Source organism: Mollisia scopiformis (genome assembly GCF_001500285.1).
Source record: "Mollisia scopiformis unplaced genomic scaffold LY89scaffold_29, whole genome shotgun sequence".
In the NCBI taxonomy this organism is placed as follows: Eukaryota; Fungi; Ascomycota; class Leotiomycetes; order Helotiales; family Mollisiaceae; genus Mollisia; species Mollisia scopiformis.
This window is the reverse complement of record NW_017263609.1, coordinates 18,942-45,748: the sequence shown is the minus strand read 5'-3', so window position 1 is coordinate 45,748 and position 26,807 is coordinate 18,942. Positions and strand designations below refer to the sequence as shown.

General features: G+C 48.5%; 6 protein-coding genes across 6 annotated transcripts; 5 read left to right on the top strand and 1 right to left on the bottom strand.

Moving 5' to 3' along the window:
• Positions 1-37: 37 nt before the first annotated feature.
• On the bottom strand, positions 38-2,876 carry LY89DRAFT_690268 (proline-specific permease). The gene is made up of 12 exons (XM_018216063.1): positions 2,471-2,876; positions 2,383-2,410; positions 2,304-2,320; positions 2,238-2,251; positions 1,976-2,183; positions 1,728-1,929; positions 1,576-1,669; positions 1,488-1,529; positions 1,324-1,432; positions 770-1,271; positions 412-714; positions 38-318 (listed from the first exon to the last, which is right to left on the bottom strand). Exons 1-12 carry the CDS (start codon positions 2,644-2,646, stop codon positions 106-108), a joined length of 1,908 nt encoding a protein of 635 aa, XP_018063564.1. The 5' UTR covers positions 2,647-2,876; the 3' UTR covers positions 38-105.
• Positions 2,877-3,836: 960 nt separating this feature from the next.
• Positions 3,837-7,552, top strand: LY89DRAFT_740943 (uncharacterized protein; the record flags this gene model as incomplete). The annotated part of the gene is made up of 6 exons (XM_018220654.1): positions 3,837-4,202; positions 4,258-4,512; positions 4,581-5,165; positions 5,449-6,471; positions 6,523-7,338; positions 7,391-7,552. The coding sequence occupies 6 exons, from the start codon at positions 3,837-3,839 to the stop codon at positions 7,550-7,552; spliced, it is 3,207 nt and encodes a 1,068-aa protein (XP_018063563.1).
• Positions 7,553-8,139: 587 nt separating this feature from the next.
• LY89DRAFT_690266 (PLP-dependent transferase) lies at positions 8,140-9,831 on the top strand. Its single transcript, XM_018216062.1, has 4 exons — positions 8,140-8,598; positions 8,679-8,792; positions 8,919-9,081; positions 9,129-9,831. Exons 1-4 carry the CDS (start codon positions 8,199-8,201, stop codon positions 9,736-9,738), a joined length of 1,287 nt encoding a protein of 428 aa, XP_018063562.1. The 5' UTR covers positions 8,140-8,198; the 3' UTR covers positions 9,739-9,831.
• A 2,474-nt stretch (positions 9,832-12,305) lies between these two features.
• LY89DRAFT_657455 (subtilisin-like protein) lies at positions 12,306-14,607 on the top strand (the record flags this gene model as incomplete). Its single annotated transcript, XM_018212430.1, has 6 exons — positions 12,306-12,563; positions 12,610-13,097; positions 13,211-13,380; positions 13,431-13,557; positions 13,595-13,735; positions 13,781-14,607. The coding sequence occupies 6 exons, from the start codon at positions 12,306-12,308 to the stop codon at positions 14,511-14,513; spliced, it is 1,917 nt and encodes a 638-aa protein (XP_018063561.1). The 3' UTR covers positions 14,514-14,607.
• Positions 14,608-15,809: 1,202 nt separating this feature from the next.
• Positions 15,810-17,317, top strand: LY89DRAFT_690265 (uncharacterized protein). The gene has a single exon (XM_018216061.1). The coding sequence runs from the start codon at positions 15,846-15,848 to the stop codon at positions 17,145-17,147; it is 1,302 nt and encodes a 433-aa protein (XP_018063560.1). The 5' UTR covers positions 15,810-15,845; the 3' UTR covers positions 17,148-17,317.
• A 2,137-nt stretch (positions 17,318-19,454) lies between these two features.
• On the top strand, positions 19,455-21,294 carry LY89DRAFT_701315 (MFS general substrate transporter; the record flags this gene model as incomplete). The annotated part of the gene is made up of 5 exons (XM_018217187.1): positions 19,455-19,728; positions 20,160-20,445; positions 20,612-20,664; positions 20,745-21,209; positions 21,275-21,294. 5 exons carry the CDS (start codon positions 19,455-19,457, stop codon positions 21,292-21,294), a joined length of 1,098 nt encoding a protein of 365 aa, XP_018063559.1.
• Between the last annotated feature and the right edge of the window lie 5,513 nt (positions 21,295-26,807).

Here is a 26,807-nt window from a genome sequence, read left to right as displayed (position 1 = left end):
AGCTACTGGGTTCTAGGGAGGAAAGAAAGGATTATGCATTTCGTCTCCTTCTTAGTTGGGCTAGATTCATTACTTCATTATGGTATAAACAAGCGACAAGATTAACTACTTCATCCATACCCAGATCCAGTCTCCAAACGTCCGTATGTTCTCCCGCGTAAATCCGTTGTCAAGGAATTCCAATCTGCCCTTCCGTTTCTCGCTACTTGCTTGTATTGTGTTGCGTAGATCGTTGCTTCGTTCTGGACCCCATTGATTGATCTTGAACCCATGCTTTCTGATCTTGTATCCCAGAACGAGGAGGATGAAGACCGGGATCTGCGTATTTGAGTCAGTAATCGGCGTACTCCGATGCTTCATTTCCACCCTCGAAGAACGGAGAAGGAATTTATCAGATCGAGAGGAACTTACACCAATATATGAAGCGATGAAGCGACGAGTATCAAATGGCGATTCCAGGAAAGGTCCCACGCCATTGAAAATCAAAAGAATCATACAAGAGACCATGCCGTAGCATGCTTTGAGCCATTGGCCGTGTGACTTGTATGGATAGCGGGGATGATTTCGATCGTACATTGCTGCTTGAGCTTCGGAGGCGTTGCCGTAGAGCTTGACTTCTTCGAGGGTTTGGAAGAAGCTGAGATAGGTTGCGCAGATAGCGACATAAACGATTAGGCATGAGACAGTACAGTTTGAAGCAAGCTCGCTCAACCTCTTCGATCCGTGTTAGCAGTTGCACTAGCATTATTTAAAATAAGGAAGCTCATACTTCACCAGGTGATCCCGTACGCCCCATATAGGCTATCAACATTATGGCACCAGTTGCCAGTACAGCTCTGATCGGCACTCCAGACCGGCAGGCACGGAGCCGTTTCGTAATAAATTCTGGGCCTGTCTGATCTTGTAGAGCCAATGTATAGAGCACTCTCGACGCCACATACATCGAATTGATGGCACATGTAAAGGAAGAAAAGACGAAAATCGCGTTGAAGAAATGTGCTGCTTGAGGAATGCCCGCCTCGACTACAGCGATGATGAAGACTGAGCTTGAACCGACTGATTGGCCCTGTCCATTGATGAATGGATGATCTCTCGGGACAACGAAGGAGGCTGTCAGCATAGCCAGAGTGTACAGTGTGACAATTCGGAGATTGATCTTGCGGGCTCCCATCTTCATGCTCTCAGCGTCGCCTAAAGCTTTACTCTCTGCTGCAGTTGCGGCAATTATATCCATCCCAACGTACGAGAATATTACGTGAATGATTGTTGTCCTACGCCAATAAGCTTGCAGCTTGGATATGTTGTCTTCAGAATCGCACTCACCACATGCCAAAGAAAGTTCCCAAAGTCCCCATGATATTTCGTTGAAAGTTTCCATCCTCGTCCGACACCACGTAATCGTTGTTGAAGAATTGGTAAGGCTGGTTCCAATCTGCAAGACGAAAGATAAGTATTTGTCTAAGAGCTCGAATAGAAAGGGGACTCACATTTCGTCCCAAGTGTTTCGGTATAGTAGGCATCCGCGCGTGCTAAATCCCGTTAGCATTTTGGATAGCAGCTAGGAGGAATACCGACGTTTCATGGCATCCAAAATTAGCATCATGACAATCAGCATGGAGATGAATGTGAGTTTGATGGTCCCAAAGATGTACTCGAGTTGGCCAAAGACCTGAATTGTTTTTGTCAGTGTTGGTACCACCATATTATTTAGAACTTTTCCAACCTACCTTTACAGGCAGCATGTTGATTGTAACCACAATCACCAAGAACAGCGAAATCCAGACAGCGTTGTCAACATTGTTGCCAACTTCCCAATTAAGGTACGTTTTCCCGTTCGGAATTCCCGGAATATTTCGATCATCGTAGCGGAATTTGACTGTGTTCGAGACTGCGACTAATTCGTCTGCAGCAAGAATAGCGTACGCAAACCTGCTGCTGTGAGACGTTGCAAAACAAGCTGACCATGGGAATTTACCAATAGACCCAACCAACTGCAAAACCAACACCACGATCCAAGAATCGCCGAGGAAACTCCATAACTGGAGCATTGACCGGCATCAAAGCTGTCATTTCGCCCAAGCATGATATAACTGCAGATATCACGGTTCCCATGAGGACGTAGGAGAGAACTGCGCCGCCGGGACCCGCGACCGCCAAAGAATGGCCGCAGCCCAAAAATAATCCTGGAGAAAATCATCAGATCGTTACTAAACTGTGACTTTTCGGTCATCGCATACCATTTCCAATTGTTCTGTGATAGAAATTAGCAACATATAGATATCGATGTGGTTTCCGGGACGTACCCAGAAAATGCTATCATCTAAGACATCAGAACAATCAGTATGGATGAAAATAGTTGAAATATGGAAGCATAGCACAAACATTAATCTGCCTCTCATTCAGGACCCTCCTGAAAAGGTGTCAGCACTCTAAAGTTGGTTGTCGTTCCATGCCAGAATAAAGTGCTTACCACACGCTCTCCCCGCGGCGCTCTCTCCTCTCTTCCACATTGGCGGGTTCATCGATCGACGGCGCATATTCGACATCAGGGGTAAGAGGAGATCGAGTTGGCTCGACATATTCGAATACTTGGGGAAAGACGGCCTCTGGCTTCTCATGATCCAAGGTGCTGCTTGTGGGAGACATAATTGTTCTCACATCAGAAAGGCTGGTGTTGTGGGGATGGTACTCATGTGTGTGGGAAACGTCAGAGCCTCCAAATCGTGGAAAATGCGCAGCCCCGAGCTCTTATCTTTTCAGCACTAAAAGGAGAACTACTCTATCCTTGCTGCAGCATATATCAGGTGAAGGAAGGAAATGCTTGCTTCCGAGTGAGTTGCACGAGCGTTCCCCGCCCAGCCAGAATCCATCAAATCGATTTCTCCCATAAATAGTCAGGTTGTACAGGAGCGCCCACCACGATTCATCCCCTGGTACAGCCTAGCGTGGTACATCCCATTCAGTAGACAGACAGGAGAACGGCCGGGTACAGGTATGAGACTGGGGTCTCCAGCTGGAGACTGTTTCGACACTTTGGCCCAATGGGTAGAGTGATTGCCCGGACCCTTGAGCGGACATATCATCGAGACTGCAATGTTTCGACGCATCTTCTGCAGAGCCTGGTCTAGCTTGCGGGATCGCGAGCGCCTGAGTGGCACGATGAAGTTGGTGGCAAGCCACCAAGTACAGCGCCCAGGGCACTGAGAACAAGGGTTTTCGGGTGGATGTGCGAGTCGTCGGGCGTGTGCTCCTACAGGTAACGGGGAATATTTTCAGCCCTCAAAGTCAAAGTCGCCCAAAGCGTGTCTGACAATCTCAAAAGAACACAAATATGGAGAAGGAGATGCAGACACACGAGGCTGAGCAACCATTCCAAGTCTTTATCTAAGAAAAAAAGTACCTAGGCATCGCCTTGGTGAGGTTGCACAAGGTGTAACAGCTGTTACCTCGTCGATGTGTCTGCCTTGCGATGACCCAAACGCAGCTACAGTCGGTGGGTTGCTGCTTGAGTATACCCTGCTTCTTGCTGGTGACCCTGGCCTTGCGATACTTCAACCCTCAATCCGGTCGCCGACGCTTTCTCGCTTTCTTTGCTGGTGCTTGCTTGCATTGCTGCTGGTTGTCGTCGCAATCAAGTGTCGGAGCCCGTCTCCATCCCAACACCCCACGAGGCATCGTTGCATCGTTATGATCCTCACGATCTTAATATCGAACATCAGATTGCTTGCTTATAAGCTTAATCTGACCCCCAAACCTTTCTCGTAAGACCCAGCAAACGCATCTTATGCGGCACAGTACATCTTCACGCAACCGGATCGCTGGATCGCGGGATCGCGATGGCAGGGCCTTCATCGTCGAAATTCACACGTTTGGCAAACGCATTCAGATTGCTGTCCCTCCGGAGCGACATCGACGACCTCATTCTGGAGTTGCTGGGCCAGTTCTCACTTGAGAAGATATATGCCGATGGCGACAAGGAAACATATCAGAGCCTGGTGATAAATCTGCTTGCGCAGTTGAATGCCATTTTCAACATCCAGAGATTGACGCTTCCTGCGGATAGTCTGCAGTTTGGATGGTATTTGGGATTTCTTGCCAGCTGGGAAGTGACTTTGCGAACAATCGAATTCGTACTTCAAGCTGTGGTTGATGGAAGGGAACAGTTGTGGGAGTCGCGTTTGCTGAGGGAGAAATATTTGGCGGTTTGGGATGCCCGAAACAGCTTTTGGAAGGCCGCTCGACTAACTCCAAATGCAGGAACTACTTGTCAATGCACTTCGCTTTCTCATTCTTCATCCCAAAATCCCTTCATCTCAGCGTGCAAAAGATCGAAGAGACCGTTTTGCTCGACTACACAGGTCTCTTGAAAGGATCTTCGACAGCTATCCCGGTCCAGAATCGTTTCTTCTGCTGGTCTGCAAAGAAATCACCGATTCTCTGCGATCGGAGCCGAATGGACTGGGCCTGCCCCAAAAGCTGAAGACCGAATTGCCAAATCTTGCAACAGAGCTGGTCGGTATTTCTTTCCTGCACATATATGAATACATGGTCGCACAGAAAATGCTGACAGCCGCTTGCAGTACCCAATTCGCGATTGTCTTTCATCTGAGTATGTCACCTCCATTGCTCCAGCGGATGGCTTTCCAGGAGATTGGCTATCCCAGTTTCTTGCACTCCGAGATGTTTCTCAATTTGTCGTGGGAGCTTCACTTCAATACTCCGTAAATCAGGAAACACGCGATGTCCGCCTTCAATCCTGCTCAGCTAGGACGAGAAATGCTGTCTTGAGAACCCTTGAGAATATTCGGTTGCCTCATCACCTCTCTCAGTTGGACATGATTGCAACATTCAGCGAGACCTTTAGAGTGGTCCTCCCAGAGACGTTGAATCTGAGACGGAACTCCCTTGATGGACAAGAAGACGAGAGCGATATCGATGCTATAGATGCACTGTGTGCCCGATTAAACGATCGCCAGGTATTGCACAGAGTGAGCGACAGGGAGTTAATGCACAACGTATCTCAAATCACCAGAAATATCGAGCTGTTAGACGACCCAAGCGGCCATTTCAAAGGCCCTCGACCGAGATTGTTTGCTTTGAACTGTGGCAGTTGCCATATTGTTGGCGAGACGCAGCTGAGAAACGCTGAGGATTGCGGATTTCCGGTATGTCTTTCTTCTTGTTGAAAACCGAACTTAGTGCATTCATTCAGCCATCCGCCCTTTTCCATCGAGTATATTATGCTAGTTAGTCATAATCACCTCACATTGGAGCAAGTGGCAATGTCCGACGACGTACTGAAGAATCTGACTAGCAAACGTCTGGCACTTCTTACGTATATTGACTTCGAGTGGTTGGTCAATGATTCACGTCCAAGTAGAAGAGACCCGAGAATGGCACTAATCATACCCTTCAGACCTTGAAATTTATAGCTGATGTTCTTCACAGCTCGATTTCCGAGAATCTGCTGAGATTACCCTTCCATCAAAAGCAAAATGCATTATGTGCAGAGAAGCTATCACCATGATGCGAGAGGTCGCGGTAGCTAAAAATGTTTGGGAATTGTTGAAGCCCCTCGAACCCAACGTCGATACCATCAATGTGGAACGTCATCTCTCAGCTCAATTTCAGCTGGGACCACCAAAAGTCGAAACTGGAATGCCATTCCACGCTGGCTACGGAAATATCCTCAGCACGGGACGACACCGCTCGCAAGACACCGATATCTCGCCCAGCCGGGTCATGTTTCAAGGGTCGATATCTCCAGATCGTTCGCGTACAATCCCTCAAGCACTGCTTATGTCCCCTAGATCTCCAGGATTCAGTCACATGGATACCCCACGTTCTGACGTTCCGCCCTCTGAGGAGATGACCTCTAGTGACAAGGGTTATTTCGACAACACTGGAACCTTTGGTAGTACTGGAACGAGCGATTCTCTCGTAAAACCGACTACCTCCTCAGGCGAGACATCATTGCCGTCAGGCGATTCTGCATTTGTTCGTGGCTCTGGTCAATCTCGTCTGCAGTCCATGTCGACTGTATCATTTGTTCCGGAACCATTGTCCAGGAGCCAAACCGCACCAACAGTGGCTGCACCTGAGAAGGGGAAATCGAGATGGCGATCCAAACTTACAGGTTCAAGACGCGAGACACCTTCGAGGGCAGATTCGAGTTCAGTATCATCCGGCACACTAGAGTCGCCCAAAACGGAGGAAATTCAACTCAAGAGCTTGATGAGCTCTGCAAAATCGTCAAGCAAAGGGAAAGGCAGTAAGAATGTCAATGCAGGACTGTCTCAAAACTCAACGTATGCGTTATTTTGGACACAAACATGCATCAACGTATGGGACATCAGCACAAGTTCTCCTATTCTAGGCCGTGCTGTCATGACTGAAAGCAATTGTGTTCTGGCTGCGGTCACGAAGATGCATCTAGCATATATCATTGGGACCCGAGATCAAAAACTGACAGTAAGATATATGTTCTAATTCAACATAGGAACAGGTGCTGACAATACTTAGTTACGCATTGTAAATCTTATTTCAGCATCAGCAACCCCGATAGAGTACCGAATGCCATCATCACCTTGGTGCCACAGCTTAGCAATTTGTCCCAGGGAAAATTACGTTGTAGTCGGTTTTGATAATGCAATTGTCCGGTTCTATAACACTTCAAGGTCTGAAGAGCCCCGAGAGGACCGGCTTCACATCCGATCATCGCACAGAGACTGCAGAGCGTGTCCACCAGTCAACACACTATCCTTCTCCAACGATGGACTAAATCTACTCGCAAGCACGAGAAGTGCCAAAAACGGCATCATCCAAGTTTATTCTTGGCGGTTCCCATTCGAAGAGTTTGGGGAATTGGCCAATTGCAGATACCACGTCCCATTACATGAATCTGAAGATGGTGGAGTGTCAACCGTCACCTTTCGATCTGGGAATGGAGGCGAAGAGAACTTGATGTGCGTGACTACTTGGACACAATCAGGAATTCCAGTGTTGTTCCAGCCTTCGGATGGTCATCGTAGCGATATTCGAACAGATTCAACAACCCATCAGGGCAAACTTGGAAGTCGGATCCAATGTGCAGCATTTTCTCCAACTGGTAGAGAGCTGGCTATGGTTAATGACAAGGGACATCTCTACCACATCACGAATCTCAACTCAAGCCCAATCGAAGTCAAAAGAATTGCAATATCCAAGGAACTCACAACAAAGTCAGACTGGTATGCGATGACTTACATGTCACTACCGGACGAGGAGGCTATTGTGCTCGTATGGGCCGATGCATCGAAAGCTGTTGCATACGTGAGGAAGGTACCCGTAAAGTACAATGTAGGCACCAAATTTCTCTAAATTGTAAATGGGAGCTGACATGGTTCCATAGACACTTGATACGCCAGTACCAATGACACCATTGACAGGCGGCTTTCCAGGACCTCGTTATGAACTGCCAAGTGAGGGACGAGAGATTCCGAAACCTCCAGTTGAGCTAAGTGTCGACGAGATTCTGCCCTTGAAAATATCAAAGGAGAAAGAGAAAGCATGAGCAACACGAGCAAAAAATATTGACGAACGTTTTTACCCAACAGTGTATGAGCGAAGCATGAATGTGAGCAGCGTGCATGATTTTAGCATGGAAGGGGGTCGAAAAGGAGTCTGGGTCTTTGCATTCTCGATGGACGGTTGGACATGAAAGCGATGACTTAGGATACCCACGTATTACGACCAATAGATTCGTTTTCCTTTCCGAGCATGTGAAAATCAGCCATATTCCCGAAGTATTGGTTGTTGCCAAGTCTATTGAACTCGAGATCTCGGATGACCTATCTTTATGTACCCCATTCTGTGTGATGGCGGAAGAGCGTGTGAATGTTTGACACAGATTTGGTTGTAGGTTACATGAATTTGTCATTTCTTTGCCACGCGTGTTCGAGATTTATGCCGAGGATGTGGTCAAGTGTTATGAATCATTACACAGCATTAAGGCAATAAATCCGGGATTTGAACTCTCATTTGGATTGAGTCACGTACTTCTAAGTACGACATACCACAACAACCCCCACAAAAAAGCGCCTCACCCACCAGCCACACCCAAACCCCGCACTAAAAGCGCCACAATAGCCACACCCCACTTCAGACTCTCCTGCCTCACTCCCTCCTTCACATCTCAACAACACATCAACACCCTCAAAATGACTATCAAACCGCCCTTCGGCCATCCCATCCGCAATACCCACTTCTCCTTCTCCCCCACCTACGTACCTCTAAACCACGGCTCCTTCGGCACTTTCCCCCTCTCCGTCACCCAGCACCAAAACCAACTCCAAACCCAAGCCCTTGAACGTCCTGATACATTCATCGTCTTTGATCTCCCGGTCCTGATCGATGAGTCGAGAGCTGCAATTGCCCCGCTCCTGGGGGTGGATGTGGATGAGGTGGTTTTCGTGCCGAATGCTACCACGGGGGTTAATGTCGTGTTGAGGAATTTGAGGTGGGAGGAGGGAGATGTGGTGGTTTGCTTTAGTACGATTTATGGGGCGTGTGAGAAGAGTTTGGTTAGTGTGGGGGAAGTGTTGCCGGTTCAGATGGAGGGTGAGTGGATTTCTTTTCCTTTGGTTCAAGGATTGAGTTATGGACTGAGCGGAACTTGTGCTGATTGTGCAATAAAATAGTGGTGGAGTTGCAGTATCCGGTTGAGGATGAGGAGATCTTGGGGAGGCTTGAGGAGAGAGTGGGCAAGGTTAGGCAAGAGGGAAAGAGAATTAGGTTGGCAATGTTTGATACTGGTGAGTAGTGAACTTCCTGTTTCTCATTTTCGTTGGTTATCAATTCAACTGCGTTTGTGTTCCGGAAGTCTTTTCGTCTTCTTTCAGTCTCGTCATGAAACCAGATCTAGTGCTAAGCTACAATAGTGCTTACGTTTCCGGGAGCGAGAATGCCATGGGAAAGATTGGTAGCCAAATGTAAGGAACTAGAGGTGTTGAGTTTGATTGATGGCGCACATGGAATTGGACATATTGATTTAAGAGAACTGGGGAAGGTGGCCCCAGATTTTTTTGTTAGCAATTGTCACAAGTACTTCCTCCTTTCTCTTCTAGACTTTCTCAGACTTAATTTAATAGATGGCTCTACACTCCTCGCGGCTGCGCAGTGTTCCACGTCCCATTCAAAAACCAACATCTAATCCGCACCTCTCTACCAACATCTCACGGATATCAACACCCCAACAAACCACCCGAAAAGATAGACGGCAAAACACCTTTCGTTCACCTCTTCGAGTTCGTCGCTACCATTGATTACAGTCCTTACGCGTGCGTACCCGCCGCTCTCTCCTTCCGCCAAAAGATCTGCGGCGGCGAAGAAGAGATCCGGAAATACTGCTTCAACCTAGCTCGCACGGGCGGTGCAGCCGTTGCCAAGATTCTAGGCACTCATGTAATGGATACCAAGAGTGGAACGATGAGCCAATGCTGTTTTGCGAATGTTGCATTGCCGTTGGCGTTTGGAGAGGGCAAGAAGTTTGGGACAGATGAGGCGCCGAGGATTCAGAAGTGGTTGAATGGGACGGCGGTTAGGGAGTTTGATACTTATTTGCAGATTGCTTTGCATGGGGGCATCATGTGGGTGAGGTTGAGTGCGCAGATTTATTTGGAGGGGAAGGATTTTGAGTGGGTGGGGTATCGTTTGAAGGAGTTATGTGTGAGGATCGAGGGAGGGGAGGTTGATCGTTGAGAGAGTGACGAGAGGACGGTGGGTTTCATTCACCTATGAATAGACCTTAGACAACATTGCAATGGACTTATCCATTCAAAGACATTTCTCCTGCGCCCTGACTTGATACATACGGGTTAACACTTACAGTCAGAATCAAGCCAGAAATACAAGCGGGGAACACGCCAGAGACCTTTTCCGTGAACTGAAAATCCTCAGCTCCCGAGAACACCCTCGATCATCTTTATTAAACTTATCATCTGTGCGAGAAGGTCTCACCCACACTCTCAGAGATATCTAGGCGTTCGAATGCCGATATCCACCCCACTTCACGTGTTTCACTCCCCCTTTTCAGCCGAGTCAATCCTCTATTACGTTCTCCTTCTCGCAGTGGATGTCTCTCAAACATCAAAGAGTAAGCAACAATGCTCCGTTCTTTCTGAATCTAGATTGCAATTTCTCAATCATGTTCGTACTCATGTAAAATCACACTCGAAGAGTTCCAAACAAAGATACAACACAAACTAAGGCAAGGATCAAGTCTCACATAAACCACCTCGTATTGTATCGCGAAGCTGAAAACGTCAAACAAGAGGAGCCAGTAGCTTGATCACCAACCCTAAGGGGAGGAACTATCATCTATATGGCACGACTAGGAGTTGAACAAGAACAGGATTCACAATATTTGAGGTGGTTTCGAGGTTCAATATTCACAACATATTGATGACAGAAGGCCTATGCAATGTACACAATGCGAGTAGAAGCAGAAGCAGAAGTTAGGAGCTTGATCACCATCCTTTTCAGGAAGGAACTATCATCTTTGCAACTCGAGCTTTGGGCACGGCTCAGTGTACAGCATTTAGCAGCGTGATTTCGTCGTCGATTCAATGACATAGAAGTGACTTTTTAAAGCGGAGAGAAAGCGAGAGAATGGCTACGAAACGAGTGCAAAAGTGAGAGTTGGGATCTTGATCACCATGTTTTTGAGGAAGTTACTATCATCTTTGCAACTGGACTTCGAACAAAACTCACATATTCGCCGCAACCTTTCTCTTATCAAAGGTATGATATGATATAAAGAGGAATTCAGAAAGAAGAAAAACAACAGAAATCACGATAGAGCTTGAAGTCATTAGCTTGATCACCATTCAACGGAGGAAGGAACTATCATCTTTGGACTGGGGCTACTTTTTGGTTTTCTAGGTTAGTCATCTCATTTATCTTTAAGGATACGAAGTTTAGTCAAGGACTAGTCTGAAACGACTCGGATTTTCTCGAGAGATTCTGGGTAGGTTGCAAGTAGGGAGGTTATGAGTAGTCTTGATTATATGGGACATAATATTGGTTGTTTACGCTTCATTTGACTGTTCTGAACGGTCAACCTGATGCTGTTCATCAAGCAACTTGAGATGGATTATCACAGGCTTGAAAAGTAAGTGTGATCATGAAGTTTTGGTAAATTATCTGAAGACTCACTGGAAGACAAGGCATTGTTTATGAATATCTGCAGACAAAGGAACAGACAGCCACAGCCAAGAACAATGAGAGAACAATGAGTTTTTAACAAAGGACAATATAGTCATTGTCTCCTTCTAAGAAGAACAAAGAAGTCTGGATATCAAGGCAAACCCTGACATTGTCCCATTAAGTTTTCAACGCTAGAACTTCCTCATTGGCCACTTGCCTAATCTTCTTATCTTGATCAACATTTACCATCGTATCGACGTAAGAAACAAGCTTTATTAAACGCCTGGCGTGGATTTGGTGAGGATCAACACGTCTCTTGGTGTCCGCTACATTGTGTCCTGCTGCTGGTCCTGCAGGCTCGGCAACCTTCTGAAGAAACATTCGATTGTCCTAGCTAGAGCCATGCTTCAAGCTTGCACTGAGGAGGTCTTGAATATTGAGATGAATTCGAGGTTAGAATTGAAAGTGGTAATTATAGCAAATAAAACCCTCAGACTACCAAATATCTTGGGGAACAGTAGGGAGACACGACGCGTTTTAGCGTGCTTCAGCACGCGGCCGCATCACGAGCTGAGGATTGAACGGTCAATTCCTCCAAAGAACCCTTTCTCTTCTTTCAAACCTTCAATACGATATACGACAACTAAATCTACATGCACCGGACATCCGTGAACAGCTAGGATTGAGATCTTGAATCTATTCCTCATGGAGAATGTTCTGTTGCAGTGGCAGAGTGCTCGTTGCTGCACCCCGCATTTTCTATTGGCAGTGAGTGCATCATGATGAAGACGGCATCGAAGAAATGTTCTGGAAAGATAATTTACCTGCCGAACTTATCATATTTTCAAGTAGAGGAAGTCCTTGTGACCGGGAATGGCGAGTAATCGTGCGGGAGTTAGAGCACAAAATTGATTGCGGATAAAATGGTAGAGTTGCCATGATTCCGGTAATTATATCTCGAATCCTCTCAACGAAACGGCTGCTCTACCATACTCATGCATCTATCTGCCGAGATAAACGGCACTCGGTATCGTATGTCAGGATACTGTATATGATGGTCTCACTTTCCTTTCGTGAAGAATAGCTTGTCTGGATTTCTGAGTGCATTCGGAAGTCTCAAGATGAAGCTCCCTTCTTTTCTCGTCGGAACCGGATTGTTCTGTATTGCCAAGTCAGCTGTAACACCCCATGCCATCCATGAAAGACGAGATACCTCTTCATCTGAATGGCTCAAGATAGACGACAAGGCTGATGGCAATGCTCCATTCCGTCTCTCGATTGCATTGGCGCAGCGAAATCTCGAATCTGCCTCAGAGTATTTGATGAGCATTTCTGACCCCAAAAGTGCTGACTATGGAAAGCATTGGACAGCTCAACAAGTAAGCCCCAACGATTCAAACATTTATTTCGTTCTCACAAATTTAGGTGGCCGATACTTTTGCTCCATCCGACGTCGATGTCAATGCTGTGAAATCTTGGCTTACGGCAAATGGCATTGGCTCGGAGAAAATCAATGTGTCCAAGGCGCGAAACTGGATGCGCCTAAATGTTACCGTCTCGGAAGCTGCAGCTCTGTTGAAGACGGACTATGCAGTATTCGAACACCAAAACACGAAGAAACGAGCTCTTGCCTGCGACCAGTATAGTCTTCCACGTGAGATCAAGAGCCTTGTAGACTTTATCACTCCGACTGTGCACTTTCCTGAAGTGGGGTCGCTCTACGAAAGAGATCTAGTTGATGGAAACTTGATTTCTTCAATGGCCAAGTTTGACGGCCCTGTCAATATGACTACCAGTCCAGCCTTCTCACACTGGGACACCTCGTATTGCAGCAACTACTCTACTCCTGCGTGCATTCAAGCACTTTACAATATGCCTAATGGTACAAAGAAAGCGTACGTCCATTTCCCTTGGTTCTAGCAACTCATTGCTGACCTGTGCAGTTCAACCTTCGGCGTTGTAGAGCTTGCTTATTATGTTTGTTGTCCTATTCTCTTCCGCAAATTAGCTAAACTTCGTGCCAGAGTTCGTACCTTGCGAACGACCTGGCGCAATACTTTCAGCGGCTCGGGCCACAGATTCCTCCCGCTACAACTCCCTCTGTTCAATTAATCAACGAGGATAGTTATTTGAACTCGTCCGATTATTTGGTTGTACCAGAGGCACTTATGGATCTATCCCTATCTATGTCACTCGGTAAGTCACTTAGAGTGGCAATCGACTCTTCCTGGCTAACCTCGCGAAAGTGTACCCTCAGCAGGTGACTATGATCAATTCAGCTGCGTCCGAGTATCAGTATGGGACAGTGAAAGATGAATACGATTACGTCCTGGAGGCATACGATGCCAGTTACTGCGATATCATGGGAGACAAGTGAGTTCAATTTCTCCACATTACGTACTGCCTCAAGATATCAAGAATTGACGAGAACCAGCACGATCGATTCCATGGGTGCGTGTGGCGTTAGCAAAGCACCTTCAGTCATCAGCGTGTCTTATAATGGCAATGAGAAGCCCTACCAACAGGTTCAACAGAGTCGTCAATGCACAGAGTAAATCTCCTGACCCGGTTGGGGACAGCGTCTAATGCCATATAGATCCCTTAAGCTCGGATTGCAGGGAGTTACAGTTCTCTATGCAGCTGGAGACTACGGAGTTGCAGGAACTCGAGGGAACTGTTGCGTGACTGCTGGCTGTGCAGACAAGAACAGCTCAAAAACAGCTCCTTCATTTCAGCCCAGCTATCCTGCGTCATGCCCCTGGATTACATCTGTTGGAGCAACCCAAATCCAAAGCAGCAGCAGCTCTTCGAGTAAAATCGGGGAAGTCGTGGCGTACGAACCAAAATCTGCTACTGTTGAGGAATGGTCTAGTGGTGGAGGGTTCAGCAACATGTTTGCTCGTCCTGACTATCAGAAAACTGCTTTGGGCTATTACTTTGACCACTTCAGCCCAAACTACACCGCAGTACAGTACAACAACACTAAGAGCACGAGAGGATATCCGGACATCTCGGCCAACGGCGTCAATACTCTTATTGTGCTGAAAAACAAATACTACAGGACCGGAGGCACCTCAGCTGCTACTCCAATCGTAGGAAGCATTATCAGTCTCATCAACGAGGAGCGTCTCAAAGTTAACAAGACAGTTGTTGGGTTCATCAATCCCGTCATCTATGCCAATCCTGGTGCGTTCAATGATATTGTTCAGGGCAACAATCCAGGCTGTGGGACGAAGGGATTTCAAGCTGTTCCTGGATGGGACCCTGTCACGGGTCTGGGGACTCCTGATTATCAGAAGCTACTTAAGGTCTTCATGGCTCTACCGTAAAAGATGCTTGCCGATTTGCAATGGGTAGAAGAGCTGGTGGAAATGTCTAATCGCACAGACTTGAACCCAGACCTCTAGAGTGGCCATTATAGAGAACTTCCAAACTTCTCGCCCAATGATCAGCGTCACTTTGCCTCAGCTTGAGAGCAAAATAACGATTCTCTTGAACCTTCCAATTTGAGGTGGTTTTTTGTATCACGTGATATGCATCAACTCTTGTCAAGTCCTAGTGGTTTTCAATACAAGTACCATAATCAGCTCAAATCATATCATTTCTTGGAATTTTTTCATCGGCTTTCTCTTTTGAATAGATTATCAGAAGCAACCACCCAGATCTCGTGATATCATATTGGTGCGGGCTTAGTGCATACAAACAAGACGAGTGCATATTTAGTTATGCAAGTTTCCTGGCTGGCGTTGATGGTCCTCGACAAGTTTCTCGCTCGAAGTGAAAAACTCTTTCTCGCATCCACAACTCTCGGAACGTGGACAATAGAACAACGTTGAGGCTGGCGGCAAGGCTACGACTTAGAACAATGCTGGCCTTCTCTTACATGTGTAGTGCATCTTATTCTCGTGTTCCTGAGGTAGCGCGAGATGCTCCAGCGAATGGCCTCATTCAGCGTCTCCATTTGTCCATATTTTGTTTCCCTTCCGTCATGATCTGCAGTTTTTACTAATATCCGTCTCCTCGGACTTCCTGTCCCTGTCCGATGATCCGCTGTTTCCATCTTAAACGTTTAAGCATGTCTATTTACGAACAGCTATCCCGTGTTCCGGCGTCCCAGTAGACTGGCATGGTGGAGAAGGCGCGCAGAGTATTCAGTTTTTTACTTGGCGATGCACCTGGCGCTGGAGAATGAGCTTGGCATTGGCATCTCTGTGCTTTTCTGTGCGGTGCAAGAATGGTGATTCCTGCTCTCTTTCGCCGGTTCGCGAATTTAGAGTCTGCGAATATCCCGCCATCTCCTCCCCATTTACATATATTGTGGGGTATCTCGATCGATACGGACTTTCAGTTGCTGCTTGACGAAATGATCTGCAATGCGGGTACGCTGTCTGGCACAGCTTGAAGTGTGGAGTGATATATCTCGATCCTGACTACACATTTTCCATGAGCATTTTCCTCAGGTTTGTAGACCTCTAGAAACTATGTGTAATAAGCTTCAACTCCTTAACGAATTTGCGTCATTGACAGGCTTCGCCGGCAAAGATCCGAAAGATAATAGGAAGTATATAGCAGAACTCTTCTTCCACCATTAGAGCTCAGTATCTGCGAACAGTTCTTCCATACGCCTCACAAACACTCGCTGCCATCTTCAATAATTCACTATGAAGTACACCCTCGCAACTTTGGCTCTTGGTGGCCTCGCATCCGCCGCAGGAATCCCAAGAGATACCTGCTCATGCAAGTTCACTATCACAGCATCTGGAGGACAATCTGGTGTTGTTGGTCAACTGAGTGACGGACAAAACCGTATCGGAGGAGGCAATCCCACTGGCGAGTACTGCATCAACAACGGACAGATCACCGATTCCCAAGGCCGAGGATGTATCCTCACCCCTCCCACTACACAATTCCAGTGCGATACTGGAGCGACTCCAACTAGTGGCTTCTCCCTTGGCAGCAATGGACAAGTGGAGTACAATGGATCCCAGACATTCTACGCTTGCCCAGCCTCCGATACCATGTACAATATCTATACAACGCCTGTCTCTGGCCAGACCAAGTGTGTTGAGGTACAACTCACTGCTAGCGGATGCTATGCTCAATCTTCGTCCGCCCAAAGCATGCCAGCTACGACAATGAAGACCTCCATGCAAATGACACAGCCTCACACTACCACTGTTGTGAAGACTGTTCAATCATCTTGCCCCGCTCCCCAGACTGCTACCGTTACCCAAGTCAAGACAGCTGAAGCTTCTTGCCCTGCTCCACAAACATCAACCGTCACACAGACAGTTGTGAAGACTGCTCAGGCCACTTGCCCAGCACCTTCAACAGTCACTGTCACTCAACCCGCTGCAACTCAACCAGCTTCATCGAAGCCAGCCTCTTCCAAGCCGGCTTCTTCTCAACCAGCTAGCCAACCCGCATCATCAATGGCATCCAGCACTGCTCCAGCTACGACTCCCTCAAGCACCGGCAAGACCTGCCCCACCAACCTCAGTGGTGCATACCAATACCCCCACCTGATTATCCCAGTCAGCAAGAGCCAGCCCAACAAAGCCTGCGGCACCTCCTACGACGGAACAATCACCTCAGACATCTCCTCTATCTTCAACTTCGACATCCCAGCTTCCTACACGGGCACCTGCTCCCTCGTTTTCCTCTTCCCCACACAAGCCGAACTCCAGACCTCGTCCTACACCTTCTCCGGCAATGGCGAGTTTGACTTCGCTCAATTAAACACCGTTGCCACTCAAAGCACCGACTACGCCAACATGGGCTCTGTCAAGACCGACTTCGGCACCAAGACTGCTACTCCTGGCTCTTCTGTTGTTGTCAGCACGTTCGCTTGCCCTGCCGGTCAAGCTGTCTCGTATGAGATTAGCTCGGTTTCTGGAAGCAGCTTGACTTATTTCCAGGACTACAACCCTTCTCCTATTGGCTTGTACATCACTTCCTGCTAAGTGCAGTCTTGAATCAAGAAAGATTCTGAGTATAGAATGTTAAGATGTTTTAATCGTGTATCATAATTCTCTGTTCAGCTTCCTTAGGAGGGAAATGGACATACTTTACCCACTTTCATTAACGAGACACACGATTTTGAGCATCATCAAAAGTTGTAGATAGTATAGAGAGATAGTCATTCCTTATACCCATATAGTAATTAATCTCTTCCACACACTCGAATGTTCCTTGATTTTGATGTGTTGATCGATTCACTAATTGGATTCCGCCTTACATTAATTTCGTCTACTCACAGCGCCTCTGTGACATTCCAAGACCCCAAACCAGGAATCGATGTTGTACCAAAAAAGTCCATTCGTCCTTTCCTGTGTTAACAAAGTTCTCAGCGCAATGGGCGCAACATGCGCTGCATGCGGGATTTGCACATTTTGCGCGAATGGCGCGGACTGCGCGGATTGTGCTGGGATTCTGAGGCATCACCAGGAACCAACGACATCTCACTACTGGGAGGAAGGCTCAGATTGCAAGATTGATCCTAGCATAAGGCTGAACACGCGATTAAGCGAGGTCTATTCCTAGCCAGAAACGTCTGTATAGATTTAAATAAGCATTTCTTTACCATAACAACAAAACCGCATAGCATCCATGTGAGAGAACCTAGATGGACTTGGCTTTGACAGAAAAAGAGTTTAAGTTATTCATATGAGAGAACCTAAATGAATATTCATAATCAATTCATTCTTAAGCCCAGGTTAAAATAGTTTTTTTTTCATATTTTTTTTCATATTTTTTTATCTATTTTTTTCATTCTTTTTTTTCGTGTGCGCAATTGCCGCAAAATAAGCGAGAACCATAAAGACTCGAAGCCACAGTTCCTTCAGCTGCTCTTCTCTACAAATGCAAGTTTGGCCGAAAGGAAGGCTACAAAGAATTTGAATCTCCCTAACATCTTGTCCAGATTCTTAAGAATAAGCAGAAGAAGCCCGCCGGGCAAAAGATAGTTTCCGTACACGTGACTCACAAATCGTGAAGCTACATGGGAGTTGGTAATAGGGAGCTTGGGAATGAGATAACTAGAGGGAGACTGCGTCTCGATTGCCCTCAACCGTATCAAAAATTGCTTTGAGAGCTTCACACAATAGCTTTGGCTGCTATCACGTGCCGTTGGTTTGCAGGGGGAAAGATTTGGTGGGGAGAAAAGTACTGTATAATAGCAGACCCTTCGTCGTATCCCCTCCCACTATCCCAGTTTCGGGTATCATCGATTAAAATCAACACATATTACCACTTATTATTGCACATAACTTTGCCAACTCCTGAAGTGTGCTGAGAGGTGAGAGTGAAAACTTCACGAGGAACATACTGTAATCATTATGAGATCGGCGATGCATTCTGTCAGCCACTCGTTGCTTACCATGCGAAGTGACTATTCCTGTTTCTGGGCCCGGTCAAATCATTTCTGATAATTACTCCACCGAACATCCTTGTTATACAGTACCTCATTGCTCCCTTCTCCACTCGGGGATGTAAAGCTTATGGCGTGGCGAAATGTCTGATCGAAGGTCTTGTAGATTAGATAGGAATTTCGGTCCAATACGCTACGTTGCTATATTTCGGCTCTCGAGGAGTTCGGTAGATACCATGTGTGGGGCCGACTGAAGGACAATGCCCTACAGTATAAGTTGTGCCATCATTGCCACTTTCACCTCCAACTTCTGCCGGTCACTGCACCTGTGCCAACTAGGTAGGGATGACCGTAAGCTTTCGACTGCCTCCAATGGTATTACTGTATGATCCTCTCGCAGCTCGGTACTGCTGTGAGAGCCGGGCCGGGCCTCTCGGATCCTTCTCGTTTCTACTCTCCCTTTTTCATTCATGCGACAGTGGGCCAATCACAATATGTGGTGGAAGATGTGACCCCAGTACGCAGCACAGACCCCCCGTTCGCTCGCGTTCCCAAGATCAACAAACGCCACCGAGTCAGATACGCTGAATGACAGTGAAAGGCTGACAGTTCTGTCGCCATCCGGGAGCTACCACTAATTGCCCAAATCCTGTTAAGTTAAGTTATGGCTTACACGCAATGAGTCCTCCGAGTCGAAAATGCTCACAGGCATCAGCAATAAGTCGACCAAAACAGCTCTGATTAACATGAAAATCGCGGGTGTCCCCTGAGGATTTGGGTGCGGCAGTTGGGGTTAGCTCCTGAGCTCCTCTACCGAAGTTCCGAAGATCCGAAAGTCCGAAGCGCCGTTATAACATAATCCGTCCAGACAATCCACATACCTTAGAGCTCAATCGTAATTATGGACTCCTCCCACACTCTTTTGACAGAGCCCGCACGACTTGAGCAGCGACAGACTGCTTTCGACAATGGCGATCAAATGACATCCTCCTCAGCCAAGCAAAGCACACATATCGACGACAAAGAATCAGATATGGAGAAAGGCATCTTCAATGGAGAAGACCTGGACATCTCAGCTGCAGCCGAGAGCATTGAGAGCAAGAAGGAGGAGGCTCAGAATACCGCAGTGATGCCGAATGAGAAGGAGAAAGATCCCAATCTCGTCGGATGGGAAGGTCTGGTTGCTTCGAGTCCAGATGTGCAGATGAACCCCGACTGAACATTCATTACAGGTCCTGACGACCCTCAAAATCCTCAGAATTGGCCCAAGAGCAAGAAATACCGAGTCACTATCCTCTACGCCATCCTGACTTTCACCCTCACCTTTTCAAGTAGCATCTTCAGCACCGCAACAGACGTCACGTCAAAGGAATTCGGTGTATCCACAGAAGTCATGACGTTAGGCACAAGCCTGATAGTGCTCGTCCGTCCACCTTCTCACCCCCCGAAGCTCCACTGTCTAATCAAGAACATTCTCGCTAACTTTCATTTCCAGGGATTTGCCGTAGGTCCTATGATCTGGGGTCCCCTCAGTACGTATCTTTTCCCTTTCCTCCCCGCCCTTTCTCAGCCCTCCAAATGCTTACCTACCTGCTCCTTACCACAGGCGAACTGTATGGCCGTCGAACCCCGCTCTTCATCGGCTACTTCATCTTTGCAATTTTCCAGATTCCCGTCGCCGTCGCCCGTAACGTCGAAACAATCATGCTCTTCCGATTCCTCCAAGGCGTCTTCGGCGCGTCAACGATGGCTATCATCGGGGGTGCACTCGCTGACTTCTGGGGCCCCGTGGAGCGAGGACTTGCGCTCGGACTATTCACTGGGGCAGTATTTATCGGGCCAGTAGCAGGCCCAATTGCAGGTGGCTTCATCGTCATGAACAACAACCTAGGGTGGCGATGGACGGCATGGATGACATTTATCCTAGCAATGTCCTTCTGGCTTATCGCACTCTTCATATGCAGCGAAAGCTACGCCCCGGTCATTCTCCAACAAAAAGCGAGCCGGCTCCGCTTCGAGACGAAAAATTGGGCTCTACATGCTCCGGCTGATGAGCAGCGGGTGGATCTCCGAAATATCGCCCAGCGGTACCTTCTCCGCCCTGCTGCGATGTTAGCTCAAGAACCTATCCTCCTACTTATAACCCTCTACATGTCCTTCATCTATGGTGTCGTCTACCTCTTCTTCGAAGCCTACCCCATCGCTTTTCAAGAGCAACGGCATTGGAATCTTGGTGTTGGGGCACTCCCCTTCTTAGGTATCACCGTCGGCGTTTTGAGTGGGGTGGCGATTGTAGTCTATGCATCACAAACCCGCTTCAAACGCAAAATGATCGCTAATGGCGGCAAACCTATTCCCGAGGAGCGTCTTCTGCCAATGATCCTCGGCTCCATTCTCCTCCCCATCGGGCTCTTCTGGTTCGCATGGACAAGCAGTCCATCTGTGCATTGGGCGGCCCAAGTCTTCGCCGGCATCCCGATTGGCTTGGCCGTCGAGCTCGTCCTCCTACAAGGCATGTCCTACCTCATCGACGTCTACCTCATGTACGCCAATTCAGCTCTTGCCGGCAATACTTTTGTCCGCAGTTTGTTCGGAGCTGGATTTCCAATGTTCGCAGCAGGAATGTATCATAACTTGGGTGTCAATTGGGCAACAAGTTTGCTGGGGTTTATAAGTATTGCATTCTTGCCTTGTCCGCTGCTCTTCTACATCTATGGGAAGAAAATCAGGGGTTGGAGTAAGTATAGTCCGAAGATGTGAGTGAGGTGGGGACAAAAAGAATGTAGCTGCGTAATGGATGGTTGACACGAGGGAGTATAATGGAAAATTGAATCAGGGGGGGCCTTGAGCGAGGCAAGAGCTGTCCCGGTCTGTTGCGGAAGAGGAGCTTTCCGTTTGTCAACCTATTCTTTGAAGTTGGGGAAATTACAAAGACCACAAGACCAACTTCGGACCTAGTATTCACCAATCAAAAGGAAGGTTTCGGGGGACGGTAAGAATGAGTCTGGGTCAGATGAAAGAATTGTACGATAGTTCCAAAAGGCTCTTCCCTCCACCGTATATCGTATACGTATACTTGTAGCTTGCATCACAGCGACCAGATACGTTCAGATTCTTGACACAGCGAACAACGTGACGTGAAGCTAGCAGCCCTAGCGCTCTTGAAGTTCTTGACTAGCATGGGTCGCGTTATCTACGGGTAGATGGGAGGACCGGGCCGTTCCAGCTCACGTTACAGCAAGTGTGACATCATCACCACCGTAAAAGTCGCCAATGACCGCTCGGTGGCTTCTCACCGACCGACCGAAATGGCAGGTCCTCGTTCCAGCAAAAGCGCGACGTTGAGAGCCTATCGAAATTAAATCATCTATGCAGTGCTGAGAGCGGAGTACCTGGCGCTTTCACTCTTTACGTTTTTTTTGATTCCATTACTCTGTGCAGTGTTGCTAAGCCCTATGTAGAGACGTCTAATTTACAGTTCAGGCATCCTGGCAACTCCTCTCCGAGGTGGTTTCTACCACAATAACAAAGAGGCACAAATAGTAGTACAAAAGAAATAAAAGAAATCGCCTCGATCGTCCCATAAATCCAAACCCGAAAAGACAATTCTCCCTTACTCCGATCGAGGTGCCTATCCGCCATCCCTATTTTGTAATCTTACAGTTTGAAGTTTTATCTTTCGGCCCCTTGGAGCCCTGAAGTTAGCCCGCAATGATATAAAAACACTCTACTCCTCCGTATCCATTAATTGTCGTGCCAAGTATGATCTGTAGTAGCGAAACTGATCCAGGAGACCGGTTGCTAGCATGAAGTTTGCCGCCCTCACAGCTAACTGTGGATCTGAAAGTATCAACTTGGTGTCCCTAAAGAGGAACCGTTGTCCAAGGAATTGCTTCCTCAGGGTTTTGAATCGAGGATATTCCTCAATAATGTGTGCGACCGTTTGGTTCGCCATTTCACAAACACACCCTGGCTGCTCTGCCTTCCCAATCCTGTGAAGGTAGCTGTTCAGGCCGATCTTCCCAGAGCGAAGTTGCCCTAGGATAGAGCTGACCGCTTTGGGCTGGTTGTCATAGAGCTTGTTGATGTGCCTGTGAAGAAGATTGCCATTGTGCTTCCGATAGATTTTGCCCTCATCTATCTTCGGCCAGGAGATTTGCCATTGAGTCTGGCACGCCTTCCTGAGGACGCGTTTGCTTGTAGATCGCAACTTGAAGATGTCGGGTCGCACCGCCCGTTCACATTTGTAGCCGCTAGCATTCTTAGCTAGCCTATCCACCTTCTCGTTGCCGTCGACACCAATATGTGCTGGGATCCACCTGATCTCGATGTGCACTCCTTTTCCATTAAGGATCTTGAGTGTTGAGATAATTCGTTTGAGGATATATTGCCCAGATTGAAAGCGTAGCCGTGCTGTAGACTGGATCGAGGCTTGGTTGTCGGTAAAAATGAACACCCGCCGGACTCCTCTCCCAGCTCTGAGAGCCAAGATCAGAGCCTAGTGGATGCCCATCAGTTCTGCTGAGTACACGGTAGACTCCGAGGAGGTCCCCATGTACGCCTTCAAGTGCCAGTCCTTCTGCTCGCACCAAGCAGCAGCACCCACATGCCCAGCGATGTCACTGCCATCAGTGTACATCCAAAGATCTCCGGGCCTGTAGTCCTTGCGTATCTTGTCGTGTTCCTCCACCGCTAGCTCTTTAGTGGCAGCGAGGAAAGTGTCGGGTGGCTTCCACCATGGGGCCACAGGGGCTGGTTCAAACCGCTCTAGCACATCTAGTCGTGGGATACCTAGCATGCTAGAGACGACCTTCTCCAACCTCTGCAGTGGGGACAGCCGATCTGTGTCGGGGTGTTCATCCATCGACATCCGAATCTTCCCGCTGTGCATCATTGCACGGTAGATCGGGGAGCCGATGATGCGTGTGGCAGCTGTGGTCGCTGCTTGTAGAAGTCGAAATTCTACTGGCGGGATATTGGTCTCCGCCTCCAAGACTGCTCTCGCCGTTGACTTGAAGGTGCCCGTGGCCACCGTTAGTCCTAGCTTCTGGGCTGCACCGAGCTTGGCCAGCATCTGTTTCCGCCGGGTCTTTTCTCCTGAGTAGTCTTGTGGTATGTACCACACCGAAGCAGCATATGTGATCTGTGGGACGATAATTGCCTTGTAGAGTTTAAGCATGCTGTTTCTGCTTATCCCCCATGTCGAGCCCGAGATAGCCCTCAAAGCCTGGGTAGACTGTGTGACTTTCTCCACAATGTGCTTCACATGTGGTCCCCATGTGAGGTTGGAGTCCAGAATGACTCCGAGATACCGCGCACTCCCCCGCGGGTGGATTGTGTGGGTACCTCCCTTGGGCAGAGGAAGCTCGATGTGCATATCGAGATCCCCTATGTCTGACTTTTTGGCGTCACGCTTGTGAACGAAATGGACAAGCTTCCACTTATCCACGGCGAACACTGAAGCATGCCGCTGCGCCCACTCTTCACAGTGAGCGGCTTCCTCCTTCAGAACCTTGATATTTTCCTCGATGGTGTCATTGATAGCCAGGATGGCCACGTCGTCAATGTAGCCTCCCTTCGTCACCACCTCAAATCGCTGACACCGTTCTTCCACCAAGTCTGCGTTGTAGAAGAGGTAAAGGATCGGGGAGAGTGGCGACCCTTGGGGAATACCCGTGTCGACCGTAAACTCCTCTGTGATCCCCTCTCGAAGCTTGATTCTCGCCGTCCTTCCAGTGAGGTAGCTCTGAAGCCAGCCCACTAGTTGGGATACCCCGCTTCCGCAGATTATGCAGCAGCCTCTGGTGTGACACATTGTCAAAGGCACCAGAGATGTCGAGGAGTAGCATGCTAGCTACCTGCCTCTTTCTCCACCCGGAGTGGATTCGTTCGAGGATAGTGTGGATGCCGTGCTCGCACCCCGCTAACCTCCGTCCGCCAGCATGTTGAATTGGCAGCATGTGATGTTTCTCAGCGAGGAATGACATCCTCTTTGCCAAGACTGTGTCCATCATTTTCCCCAGTGTGTTCATCAGAGCGATCGGTCGGTACGATTTGGGGTCAGCATAGTCTGTCTTTCCATATTTTCGAAGGACCGCCGTAATCGACTTCTTGAAGTGCCGAGGAACATACTCGAGTTGCAATGATGCGTTGAAGAGTTTGGTGAGGTACGGCACCAGCACTGTGGACGCCGCCTTGATCACCCTGTTGGGGATGCCATCCTCCCCGGGAGCCTTGTCTGGTGGTGAAGCCCTGATAACTTCTGACACCTCCCACTCAGTGATTGGCGTCCACTTCCCCTTTGGCTCTGGGTAGTTATACCCTTCGATATCACTCAAGTCGGCCTCTGGGGGTTGTGGGTGGAGCACTTCACGGAGTGCATCGGCTTTGGATTGCAGGTCCTCTGCTATCGTCTTATCCTTCCTTCTGATGTCGGGAGTGAACGCGGCCTGCGGTAGCGTAAAAGTTTTGGACCATTTTGCTAGTGCCCAAAGGCCCCGAGCATCGGTGACCTCTGAGACCTTGTCCCTGTGTGTTTGCCTCTTGGAGCTGCGAACCAGGCGGTCCATTTCAGCGTGGGCCTTGACCGCTGCAGCATGTCGTTTAGCGGTTGGTTTGTCGTCTCGCCTTGCGCATGCTTTCTTGTGTTTTCGGATTGCCTCTATGCATTCTGGGGTGAAGTTCAATCTTGACCTGGTACAGATTCGAGCCATCGGTGCTGCAGCCTCTGCAGACTGTACCAACGCTGACTTGATCTGCTCAGTGACTCTTTCGAGTTGGTCGGTCGAGTTGATCTCATCCAATTCCACTAATGGCGGTAAGAGGTTCTCCAGGCAGATAAGGAGGACCCCTAAGTCGAGCTTCTTCCAGTTCCTCCGCTCCACCGCTGAGGGTGGGTCTGCCGGTAGGAGGAGGACGGTGCGGATAGGCTTGTGATCAGAGCCGTGATCTAGTATGACATCCCTATTGCATGTCTCAACATGCTCCTGGATCAGTGGGATTCCCCATACCAGATCGATCACAGTATACCGCTTGTGGTTTGTTTGTTGTGGAGGCCGAGTCCAGGTCCCGGGCTCCAGTATGAGTGTGAGGTGATATCTCTGCATAAGCTCGCGCAGGAACTTCAACTCCTTGTGTTTGGTTTTAACCGGGAGCTCACCGAACCAATCAGGGTGTTCGAGGTTGAAGTCTCCTACTACCATTTGCTCGTTGTTCTTGAACTTTTCCAGCGTTAAGTCCAGGTATGGTAGCATGCTATTCTCTCGAATACCTTCCCATGGTCCCTCGGTGTACTTGTTGATTCGGTGCCGGCTATCGGTTTTCTGGTAGGGGTTGTAGACATTGTGGATCGATATAGTCCTCCTCACACCGTTCACTCGAACCTTGATGTGAAGAGAGCACAAGTCCACTCCCCGGCCTATCAAAGTGATGTCCCTTTGCTTGATCCTCTGTGAGTTGATCATAAAGCAGACCCTCTGTCTGTTTGATTGTCTGTCGAAGTCAGGGGGTGGGGCCATCATATAAGTTGTGAAGAGTCCTCTCGATGCGTTGGTGGTCTGGCCTTCGGGCCCAAGCCATGGCTCTTGGATGGCAATAATGTCAACCTCGTCGACATTAGCATCCGCAAGCAGTCTGGTCTGTATCGAGAATTCCTTCCTGACGTTGTACTGTATGATGTTAAGGGTCGCGTTGGAGCGCTCCTTCATTAACAGTCTTGTGGGTTGGTATCCGTCAGCGCAGAGTGCTCACGCCTGGTGCGGGGTCGGTCAGGTCTGGGAACCACGACTTTATTCCGCTGTCTCTTCGATGGCTCTCCGCCAGTACTGGCAGAGGCACCAGAGATCTCCTCAGCAGACTTCGAGGTAGCATAGCTACTCCTGGTGTGCTCAGTTTCACCCGAGGACCCGTCAACCGAGGGCTCGTGTTCGGTGGTGGTTTCCACTGCCATCATTGATTGGAGGGCAGGGCCTGGGGTTTTGGGACCGAAGAGTGGCGCCCTATCGTCCCTATTGATGAAGAGTTTCCTCTTCGTGGTGTTGGCCATGGTCGTGTCCACAGTGCCGTCACTGCGCTTGGTGAAGTTTAGAACCTTCGGCGGTATAGCTGCCGAGACTCGAGGGGTAATCGCAGGCGCTGGGGTCTTGGTTGCCCTCTGCTCGAACACCGCAGTGGTCTTCTTCACTTTCCCATTCCGATTGACTTCCACAAAGGCATCCGCATTAGCTACAGGTTTCATGGGCGAGCTGTGGAAGGG

What these genes read in the sequence shown, in the direction of transcription:
- LY89DRAFT_690265 (XM_018216061.1), top strand. Translation starts at nt 15,846, where the DNA reads ATGAAGTACACCCTCGCAACTTTGGCTCTTGGTGGCCTCGCATCCGCC.
- LY89DRAFT_690266 (XM_018216062.1), top strand. Translation starts at nt 8,199, where the DNA reads ATGACTATCAAACCGCCCTTCGGCCATCCCATCCGCAATACCCACTTC. An exon ending in GTTGCCGGTTCAGATGGAGG is followed by an intron (nt 8,599 to 8,678) that starts GTGAGTGGATTT and finishes GCAATAAAATAG; the next exon opens with TGGTGGAGTTGCAGTATCCG. An exon ending in TTTGTTAGCAATTGTCACAA is followed by an intron (nt 9,082 to 9,128) that starts GTACTTCCTCCT and finishes TTAATTTAATAG; the next exon opens with ATGGCTCTACACTCCTCGCG.
- LY89DRAFT_690268 (XM_018216063.1), bottom strand. Translation starts at nt 2,646, where the DNA reads ATGTCTCCCACAAGCAGCACCTTGGATCATGAGAAGCCAGAGGCCGTC. An exon ending in TCAACATGCTGCCTGTAAAG is followed by an intron (nt 1,670 to 1,727) that starts GTAGGTTGGAAA and finishes AAAACAATTCAG; the next exon opens with GTCTTTGGCCAACTCGAGTA. An exon ending in GTACGGGATCACCTGGTGAA is followed by an intron (nt 715 to 769) that starts GTATGAGCTTCC and finishes CACGGATCGAAG; the next exon opens with AGGTTGAGCGAGCTTGCTTC.